The sequence below is a fragment of the Octodon degus genome, unplaced genomic scaffold (genome assembly GCF_000260255.1).
Source record: "Octodon degus isolate 3935 unplaced genomic scaffold, OctDeg1.0 scaffold00072, whole genome shotgun sequence".
In the NCBI taxonomy this organism is placed as follows: domain Eukaryota; kingdom Metazoa; phylum Chordata; class Mammalia; order Rodentia; family Octodontidae; genus Octodon; species Octodon degus.
The window spans coordinates 5141183-5151836 of record NW_004524648.1 but is presented as its reverse complement, the minus strand read 5'-3'; the positions used below and the strand labels follow the sequence as shown (position 1 = coordinate 5151836).

At 48.8% G+C, this 10654-nt stretch overlaps 1 protein-coding gene across 5 annotated transcripts in view; it reads left to right on the top strand.

The window, feature by feature from the left end:
* Nek8 (NIMA related kinase 8) overlaps positions 1 to 10654 on the top strand; it is a 15062-nt gene that overhangs the window by 2912 nt on the left and 1496 nt on the right. For 2 of the 5 annotated variants that reach the window (XM_004635402.2, XM_023719918.1), the window contains exons 2-12: positions 4031 to 4236; positions 4719 to 4951; positions 5226 to 5357; positions 5863 to 6071; positions 6197 to 6276; positions 6360 to 6541; positions 6637 to 6787; positions 7349 to 7425; positions 7745 to 7862; positions 9942 to 10092; positions 10329 to 10492. In XM_004635402.2, coding sequence (XP_004635459.1) covers positions 4031 to 4236; positions 4719 to 4951; positions 5226 to 5357; positions 5863 to 6071; positions 6197 to 6276; positions 6360 to 6541; positions 6637 to 6787; positions 7349 to 7425; positions 7745 to 7862; positions 9942 to 10092; positions 10329 to 10492 — 1703 coding nt within the window. The remainder of the gene's footprint in view (positions 1 to 4030; positions 4237 to 4718; positions 4952 to 5225; positions 5358 to 5862; positions 6072 to 6196; positions 6277 to 6359; positions 6542 to 6636; positions 6788 to 7348; positions 7426 to 7744; positions 7863 to 9941; positions 10093 to 10328; positions 10493 to 10654) is intronic. The other 3 variants (XM_023719916.1, XM_023719919.1, XM_023719917.1) reach the window with 3 other exon arrangements.

The window sequence follows — 10654 nt, the reverse complement described above, 5'->3', positions numbered from 1 at the left end:
AAAGAAAGAAAGAAAGAAAGAAAGAAAGAAAGAAAGAAAGAAATGCATTTCTAAAAAAAGAGAGAGAGAGAGAGGAAAGGAATATTCCAAAATTGTTGTAATTTACCTTCATCCCCCACATGCTGGGGATTGAACCAAGGGCCTTAGTCTATCCACTTAAGTCTCCTCACAACCCCCCCACACCCCATGTAAGCCCTGCCTACACAATTTAGAAAGTTAGTCTCAAAACGTTTTTTAAAAATGAAGGGCCTGCCACATAGCAGAAGCAGGCACAGCCACCAGGGTTCAATCCCTGGGATGTGCTGAGACAGTGACTAAGACTGGGCTTAGTGGCATGCACCTGTAATCCCAGGGCTTGGGAGGCTGAAAACAAGAGGATCAGTAAGAGTCCCATCTGCATAGTGAGACCTTGTAGACCCTGTACTAAATACATTTTTTTAAAAAAAGAATAATTTAAAAAATGGGCTAAGCATGGTGGCACACTCTCCTAATCCCAGGTGAGGTAGGAGAATGACTGTGAGTTTGAGACCAGCCTAGGCTACTAAGTGAGCTCAAGACCAGCCTGAAATGCATAGTGAGACCCTGTCATAAAATGACTAAATAAATTAAAAAATAAAATAAAAAGTGGGCTGGGGATATAGCTCATCATTTAGGACCTGGGTTTAATCCCCAGTAAATTTTTTTTTCTTTTTTCACGGAACTGGGGATTGAACTCAGGCCCTTACGCTTGCCAAGTAAGCACTTAGTCTACTGAGCCATGTCTCCAGCCTCCCCAGTAAATTTTTTTTTTTTTTTTTGGTGGAACCAGGGATTGAACTCAGGCCCTTGTGCTTGCCAAGGAAGCGCTTATTCCACTGAACCATCTCCCCAGCCCACCCAGTAAATTTCTTTAAAATATGAATTTTTCTTTTTCTTTTCTTTTTTTTTTTTTCATCTGTTTATTTGGTACAGGGTGTCACTACAAAGATCGGACTCAAGGTGATACTGTTTTCAGCCTCCCCAGCACCGGAATTATAGGCTCCGTGCACCCTGGGGGTGGGGCTGGTGCCTGTGCAGCTTGGGACATGGGATTGAACCTTAGTCCCTGACTTGCCAAAGCAGGTGCTTTGCCTGCTGAGCTATCACTCCTGGCTCTGCCGTTTGGTTTTTTTTTTTTTTTTGTATTTTAGGGAAGGGTCTACAGGGTGTTCAGGGTCTCACTACTACATTGGATTCCTAGTGATCTGCCTGTTTACAGCCTCCTAAGAGTTGGGATTACAGGCCTCACACTACCACGCCTAGTCTCAATTACCCTGGGGGGATGGGGCCAGCAGGCAGGCCCAGGGATTGAACCCCCAGCCCCTGTGTCTGCTTGCAGGCTCTTTAATCCACTGAGCTATTTGTCTGGGTCTTGTTTTGAATTTTAAAAGTTTTTTGAGATGTGGTCTTGCTGTATAGTTCAGGGGCTGAGTTTGAACTCACTGGGTAGCCCAGGAAGGCCTTAAACTGAAAGGGTTCCTCCTGCCTCATCCTAAGGAGTGCTGGGATTACAGTCATGTGCTGCCATGCCTCTAATCCTGCTATGTTTTAAAATCTTATTTATATATGTGGTACAGGGTCTCATTACTGCAGCTCCAACTGTAATGCTCTTCCTGTCTCAGGCCTCCCCAGTGCTGGGATTATAGGAATGCACCACCACATACAGTTTGGCAGCCAACAAGACTTAGGGGGATGGGGTACTGGGGAATCGAACCCAGATCCTTGCACTTGCCATGCAGGTGCTTAGAACCCCGAGCTATCTCCCTGACCTCTGTAATCCTGCTTTTATAGTCACTGACCACGAAGTTAAAATAAAACACTAACAAGAGGGGCTGGGGAGATGGCTCAATAGAATAAGCACTTCCCTGGCAAGCACAAGGGCCTGAGTTCAATCCCTGGTTCTACTAGACAAAACAAAACACTAACATGAATGGCTCATATTGATTGAAAATTTTCGGCCTGGGGAGATGGCTCAGTAGAATAAGCGCGTGCCTGGCAAGCTCAAGGACCTGAGTTCAATCCCTGGTTCTATTTTTATTTATTTTATTTTATTTATTTTTTTGCGGAACCAGGGATTGAACTCAGACCCTTGCGCTTGCCATGGAAGCGTTTATTCCACTGAGCCATCTCCCCGGCTCCCCTGGTTCTTTTTTTTAAAAAAAGAAAATTTTCTATGTGCCAGGCACTGTACTTACGTTCATTTGGTGATTGGATTCTCTTTTTTTTTTTGTGGAACTGGGGATTGAACTGAGGCCCTTGCACTTGTCAGGTAAGCACTTACTCTCCCCAAACCCCTGGATTCTCTTATTTTTTTTTAATTTTTTAATTTATTTATGTGTGTGTGTGGGTGTGGGTGTGTGTGTGGGTGGCCAGCTCAGCCCACCAGGGGGCAGGGCTGGCTGGCATGTGCTGGGGGATTGAACTGTGGTCCCTGTGTTTTGCTAAGCTTGTTCTAAATAGGTGCTTTAGACCACTGAGCCATCTCACCAGCCCTGTATTCTCTTGATAATCCTATTTGCTATCTAGTGATGTCCTATAACATATCTAAGACCAGATAACTAGTAAGAAGAGGAAGGGGCTGGGGGTGTAGCTCAGTGGCACACTGCCTGCCTGGCAAATGTGTGTTCCTAAGTTCGATTCCCATTACCATGGAAAAACAAAACCACCAGAAAACTTTAAAAAAAAAAAAAAAAAGCTGGCCAAATAGCACCTGCCTAGGGATTTACAGGGTCGGAGGTTCCATCCCTGGGTCTGCAGTGCCAGCCCCACCCCAAGGTGTGCTGAGATGATGATTGAGACTGGGTATGGTGGTGTGTGCACCTGCAATCCCAGCACTTGGGAGGCTGTAAACAGAATCACTATGAGTCTGATTTATATACTAAGACCTTACAGACCCTTACTAAAATAGAAAATAATGGAGCTGGTGAGATGGCTCAGTGGTCTAAAGCACCTACTTAGAACAAGCTTGGCAGAGCACAGGGACCACGGTTCAATTCCCCAGCACCACATGCCAGCCAGCCCCGCCCCCTGGTGGGCTGAGCTGGCCCCTGACACACACACACACACACACACACACACACACACACACACACACAAATTAATTAATTAAATACAAAATAATAATAAAAAAGAAAAAAGAAAAGAGGATCCAGGGTTTAAACACAGGGCGTAGTACTTCAACATATATACCAAAATTCAACACAGGCAGTTAATTTCAGAGGCTGTGGTGAAACTCTTCTCATGTTGAGCTTGTCACCAGTTCTCAAAGTTCACTGTTCTGTTTCGTTTTATTTGTTTTTGAGAGTGTTTTGCTGTGTGACCTAGGTTGTTGCATAGATAGTTTATTTTTTATTTATCTATTTTGGTGGAACCGGGGATTGAAGTCAGGCCCTTGAACTTGCCAGGGAAGCACTTATTCCACTGAGCCATCTCCTCGGTCCGACCCAGGTTGCTGAAATTGCAGTCCTACTGCCTCATCACTCCAGAGCATATGCCACAGTCCCTGGCTCAAGCTATGTTCCATGCAGTTGGTTAGATGACCTCTTAGTCTGGGTACCCATTACTTTTTGTTTTCTTAGTATTGGAAATGAGCTCAGGACTTTATGCTTGCCAGACAGATGCTGTGCCACTGAGCTATATCCCTGTCCCCCATTACTTTTTTTTTTTTTTCTATTTTTAGGGAAGGGTCTACAGGGTGTTCAGAGTCGCACTAATAGATCGGACTCATAGTGATCTGCTTGTTTCCAGCCTCCCAAGAGCTGCGATTACAGGCGCACCACCTTGCCCAGTCTCAATTGCCCTCTTAGCACGTGCCCTCTTAGCAGGGCCAACATAGCAGTCCTGGGGATTGAACCCCTGGGCCCTCGTGCCTGCTTGCAGGTGCTTTAATCTGCTGAACTATTTGGCCAGCTCCCCATTACCTTTTTTAAAGCCACGTCCAGTTGTGAGATCCGGTCTACCTTGTAAGTGGCTAGAGACTCAGCTGATACCTACGCTGTACTTGTGTCCCCAGAATTGTGCACCTATGTCTGCGCAAGGCTGACCAAAAGCTGGTCATCATCAAACAAATCCCAGTGGAACAGATGACCAAGGAAGAACGGCAAGCAGCCCAGAATGAGTGCCAGGTCCTCAAGTTGCTCAACCACCCCAATGTCATTGAATACTATGAGAACTTCCTAGAAGACAAGGCTCTCATGATTGCCATGGAATACGCACCAGGTAGGCCAGCCTCCTTGCATCAGTCTGGCTATAGGGCTCCCACCCCTGGGACAAGCAGACCCGATCACATGGCCTTCCTCCTTGGATGGTCTTGGCTAAGGGTCAAGGCTGTCGAGTTGCCCAATTATGTGCTCCTGGTAGAGGCAGAGGTTCTCTCCTCTCTTATCCCAGTGCCCTATTTCATAAAAGGACAGGCCTCCCAGGGGTGGAAAGACCTATTTTACAGTACCGAGGATTGAACTCAGGGCCTTGTGCTTGCCAGGCAAGAGCTTAGTCTATCTCCCTGAACTATCTCCCTGCTCCTGAAAGACCTATTTTTTTCTTTCTTTTTTTTTTTGGTTTATTTCTTTTTTTGGTCTCACTATGTAGTGCAGGCTGGCCTCAAACGTATTTTTTCTTTTTTTATTTTCTGTTCTGAGACAGGGTCTCCCTGTCATAGACAAAAGGCCTGAATCTTGATTAGTTCCTTGGTTCCCATACAGGTGGCACTCTGGCTGAGTTCATCCAAAAACGCTGCAATTCTCTGTTAGAGGAGGAGACCATCCTGCACTTTTTTGTGCAGATTCTGCTCGCACTGCATCACGTGCACACCCACCTCATCTTGCACCGGGATCTCAAGACCCAGAATATCCTTCTTGACAAACACCGCATGGTTGTCAAGATTGGTGACTTCGGCATCTCCAAGATCCTTAGCAGCAAGAGCAAGGCCTACACGGTGCCTAGACGTGCAGGGGGTCTTGAGGGTGCTAGAGGTCTTGAGGGCCAAGGCTTACTCTTCTCCTATCCCTTCCTGCCCTTGGCTTGCTTTAAGGAAAAACTGACCCAAAGGCCAGGGAGATAGCTCAGTGGAAAATGCGCCTGCCTGGCAAGTGCAAGGCCCTGAGTTTGATCCCTGGTGCCAAAAAACAAAAACAAAAAACTGACCCCAAATAGGCCTGTGGCAAGACTACCTCTTCCCCAGGGCTGTAATACAGGCTTCCCTCCTGCAGGTAGTGGGTACTCCGTGCTACATCTCCCCTGAGCTGTGTGAAGGCAAGCCTTATAACCAGAAGAGTGACATCTGGGCCCTGGGCTGTGTCCTCTATGAGCTGGCCAGCCTCAAGAGGGCTTTCGAGGCTGCAGTAAGTAGAAATACCTCTACTAAGGGAACAACTAGGAAATCTCCCTTCTCTTTCCAGCAGCCCTCTGATCGAACCACTGCAGTGTTTCTTTGTGGTTGAGGTGTCTCTCCATCACAGATGTGGATTACCCCAGGGCTGGGCTGTGGCTCTTGCACTCAGACTAGGACTAAGGGTTCCTCAGGGTAGAATCTGAATCTATATTACACAGTACACTGAAGTTCTCTGAGGATGTGAGTGTGACTCTCCCATCAGATTAGGAACACTCTGAAGACCAAGCTTTGAGTTTTCTCCATAGCCTGGGGTTTTAGAGGACAGGAACTACAGATCCCTTATCAGATTATGGATTCCTGAAAACAAGGTTTGCCTGGCTCCTTCTGAAGGCAGGGCTCTTCTTATCTCCTCCCTTCCCCCAAGACCAGAGGCTGAAGCTTAAGCTAAGGGAATGCTACTCTGCCTAAGAGGCCAACTCAATCCCTTGCCACTGCTCAACTTGGTTCCTTCACAGAACCTGCCAGCACTGGTACTAAAGATCATGAGTGGCACTTTTGCACCCATCTCTGACCGATACAGCCCTGAGCTGCGCCAGCTGGTCCTGAGTCTGCTGAGCCTGGAGCCTGCGCAGCGGCCACCACTAAGCCACATCATGGCACAGCCCCTCTGCATCCGGGCCCTCCTCAACCTCCACACTGACGTGGGCAGCATCCAAATGCGGAGGCATGTGCTGGGGGAGGGGTCTTGGGTGGTGGATGGCATGGACACCCAGGGGGACCACAGGCGGCCTGCGGCAGGTCCTCTTTCTGTGGCGGGTAGGTGTGCTGAGACCTCAATGTGTTCTACAGGGCAGAAAAATCCCTAGGCCCAGGACCACCCGTTGTACCTGGCAGCACAGGGAGTAGGACAAGCAGTACTCGATGCAGGAGTAAGTTGGGGCAGGCCACCAGAGCCCTGCAGACTCCCTGCCATTTTCAGCAGTTTAATTAACTCCATGTCCTCTACCCATAGGTGTTCTCCGGGGACCCATAAAGCCAGCAATCCCTCCACCACTGTCATCAGTGTATGCATGGGGTGGTGGACTTAGTACCCCTCTGCGGCTGCCAATGCTCAACACAGAGGTGATCCAGGTGGCTGTAGGGCGTACACAGAAGGCTGGCATTACACGCTCTGGGCGCCTTATCCTCTGGGAGGTGAGCAGGTTGGCAGTGGGCTGGAACTGGGGGACGGTAGGAGGCCCATAAAGAAGGCTGGAGATGCTGAGGTGCCACCCACTGTCCCATTACAGGCCCCACCTCTGGGATCAGGTGGAGGGGCCCTCCTCCCTGGGGCAGTGGAGCAGCCACAGCCCCAGTTCATCTCACGTTTCCTGGAGGGCCAGTCAGGCGTGACCATCAAGCATGTGGCCTGCGGGGACCTCTTCACAGCCTGTCTGACTGGTGAGCCTGTTGGGGGACTACAGCAAATTGTTCAGCTAACACATCTCCTAGTTACTGAGTTACTGCTTGTATCTAGCTGTTTTTTTTTTTTTTAATTTTATTTGTGTGTGTGTGTGTGTGTGTGTGTGTGTGTGTGTGTGTGCGTGTGTGTGTGTGGCCAGCTCAGCCCACCAGGAGGCGGGGCGGGCTGGCATGTGGTGCTGGGGGATTGAACCGCGGTCCCTGTGCTTTGCTAAGCTTGTTCTAAGTAGGTGCTTTAGACCACTGAACCATCTCACCAGCCCTGTATCTAGCTGTTGAGATTAACTTATACCATGTCCTTTACCCTACCAGACAGGCTTGACAAAGGAGTCACTTTATTATCCCCATTGAACAGAAAAAGTAACACTCAGAGAGGCTGTCACTTGTCTGACAGACTGGGAAGAGATCCCTATTCTTTCCTTTTATCTCAACTCTTTGTCCATAGCCCCAACTTTTACTCTTCCAATGCACGAGTAAGCAAACTACTGGGAAAAAGTCAGTCTTCTCTTCCTTCCCTTTCCTTACTGCCTTCCTCCCTAGACCGAGGCATCATCATGACCTTTGGCAGTGGCAGCAATGGATGCCTAGGCCATGGCAGCCTCACTGATATCAGCCAGGTGGGTTTCTTGTGTACCCTGGAAAGGGGAAGTGAGAGGATGCCAAGGAGCCCACATATAAGAGCTGACACCAGGCTGGGGGCAGGGGAATACCCAGCAGCCACAGTCCTACTAGCTTCTCGGCCACATCTGGGGAAGTGCAGGAAGGCCAGGCTTCCACTGGTTTCCCACCTGACAGTGAGCACGTATGACTGGAGTTAAAGACACAGCTACCTGCTGAAAACTTACAGCCTCTAACTTCTTCCCTGGGAGGGATGCTGAGGCCAGGGGGTACCTAGGCCCAGATCTCTTACAGTCTCTTCTGGCTTTCTCTCTTTAGCCCACCATTGTGGAGGCTCTTCTGGGCTATGAGATGGTGCAGTTGGCTTGTGGGGCCTCTCATGTGCTGGCCCTGTCCACAGATCGAGAACTGTTTGCCTGGGGCCGTGGAGATGGTGGTAAGTCCCCCAACCCCATACTGGAAATTGAGCCCGGGGCGTTTGGACTGAGCTACATCCCTGTCCCTTTTCTAACTTTTGAGACATAGTCTTCCAAAGTTACTCAGGCTAGGTTTGAACCTTGCTCCTCCTGCCTCAGCCTTCCAGAGTGCTGAGAATACAGGTTCCCCACCCTTGTCTCAGCCTCTAGGCTGTCTCACAGCCTCCTTAGCTATGGTGGGTTCACCTTCATACCCATTTTCCACCCCAAGGCCCATTCTTCATCTAGTCACTCCAATTCTATTCATGCATTCAATAAACTTTACAGTAGTAGTGACACATACCTGTAATCCCAGCACACAGAAGGCTGAGGCAGGAGGATTATTTTAAGTTTGAGACCAGCCTGGGCTACAAAGTGAGCTCAAGGCCAGCCTGAGCTGCATAGTGAGACCAACACCCCCCCTCCAAAGAAGAAAAAAAAAGAACCAAACTTTTTTTTTGTTTTTTGAGGAACCTGGGATTGAACTCAGGTTCTTCACTTGCCAGGGAAGCACTTATTCTACTGAGCCATCTCCCCAGCCCCCCAAACTTTTATTTTATACCTACTATGTACTCACCCTGTTAGACACTGAGACAAAATGAATGAAGTGTGGCTTTTGTTAGGTGCTTCTGATATAATGAGAGATCTCATTTGTTCGCAGCATATGTATGTATGTATGTATGTATGTATGTATGTATATGTATTTTTGGTGGTGCCAGGGTTTGAACTCAGGACCTTCCTTGTGCTTGCCAGGCGAGTGCTTATTCTACTGAGCTATCTCCTTGGCCCAGACAGCATATTTGATTGATTGATTGTACTTCTGGGAATCAAACCTAGGTCCTACCATATGCTAAGCACATGCTCTACCACTGAGCTCAACCCCTGGCCCAACAATATTTGTTTTTTTTGTTTATTTTTTTTTTTTTTAATTTGTGTGTGTGTATGTGCGCGCACGTGTGGCCAGCTCAGCCCACCAGGGGGCGGGGCTGGCTGGCATGTGGTGCTGGGGGATTGAACCGTGGTCGCTGTGCTCTGCTAAGCTTGTTCTAATTAGGTGCTTTAGACCGCTGAGCCATCTCACCAGCCCCAGTCTTTTTTTTTTTTTTTTTTGCGGAACTGGGGATTGAACTCAGGCCCTTGCGCTTGCCAGGGAAGCGCTTATTCCACTGAGTCATCTCCCCAGCCCCCTGGCCCAACAATATTTGAGGGCCTTTTTGGGCCAGGCATCAGGCTGGACACTGAAACTAGAGATGACAAAGATAAGTTCCTGTCCTCCCAGAGGACTCAGTTCAGAGTGGGGACAGATGATACCTGTAGCATGTGAGGCACACCCAAGATTAAAAGGAATGGGAATTCAAGGAATCATAGTGTTACCTGGAGAAGGCAGCAGTGACATATAAACCAGGGTTTTTTTTTTTTCTGTCTTTTTGAGACAGGGTCTTGTTATGCAGCTCAGGCTGGCCTTGAGCTCACTTTGTATCCCTGGGAAGTGATCATCCTGCCTCAGCCTCCTGAGTACTGACATAGCCCCAGTTTTGTCCCTAGCCCCAACTTTATTTTACTCTCCCAACCCACGAGTAAACAAACTACTGGGAAAAAGTCAGTCTCTTCTGAGTGTTGGGATTACAGGCATGCACCACCATGCCTGGCCTCAGGGTTTGTTGTTTTGGTTTTTTTTCCACTCATTTTTAAGATTTTGGGGCTAGGGAGATAGCTCAGTGGCTTAAGTGCCTGCCTGGCAAGGCAAGTGCAAGGTCCTGAGTTTGATCCCTGGTACAAAAAAAAAAAAAAAAAAAATTGTTTTTTTGAAACAGAGTCTCAATTTGTAGAGCAGGCCGACCTTGAACTCACAGCAGTCCTCCTGTCTCAGCCTCCCAAGTGCTGGGATTACCAGTGTGCACCACTATGCCTGGTTAAACTGGTGACCAGCAGAGACTAGGAAGGGCATTATAGGCTGAGGATAGCCTTTGCTCATGCTGTTCCCTCCTCAATTACCCTTCTCATTCTAGTATCCTTGACACTAAAACTCAGACTAATCTTATCCCAGTTTCTTTTTATAGGCAGGCTGGGACTAGGCACGAGGGAGTCTCATAGCTGCCCCCAACAGGTGCCCATGCCCCCAGGACAGGAAGCCCAGCGGGTTGTATGTGGCATCGATTCCTCCATGATCCTCACTGTGCCTGGCCGAGCCTTGGCCTGTGGGAGCAACAGGTGAATAGATGCACTGGGGTGATTCATCTGCCCCTTGCCTTCAAGTCTTCATTGCTGGTTACCCCTCCCACCACCACCACCAAGGACCAGAACCTAAGGGGACTGAGGGTGCTGCTTGGTTCAGTTAAAGGTGGGGTCTGACTCCAGGTGGGGCAAATCATACTAGCCCCTGCCCAAATAGGTGAAGGCAGGGCAATCTATACAAACTGACATTTGGGTTTGGCTTCTGCCCTGAGGTTCAACAAGCTAGGCCTGGACCACCTCTCCTTGGGGGAGGAGCCTGCCCCCCTGCAGCAAGTAGAGGAGGCATTGAGCTTCACACCACTATGCTCTGCACCCTTGGACCAGGAGCCCTTGCTGAGTGTGGACCTGGGCACTGCTCATTCTGCTGCTGTAACTGGTGAGTAGGACCTAGGTGCAGAGGCCTAAGGGGAGCTCACTGGCTTTCTTGGACCTCTGTTAAGATAACTTTCCTTGGGCTGGTGAGATGGCTCAGTGGTCTAAAGCACCTACTTAGAACAAGCTTAGCAAAGCACAGGGACCGCAGTTCAATCCCCCAGCA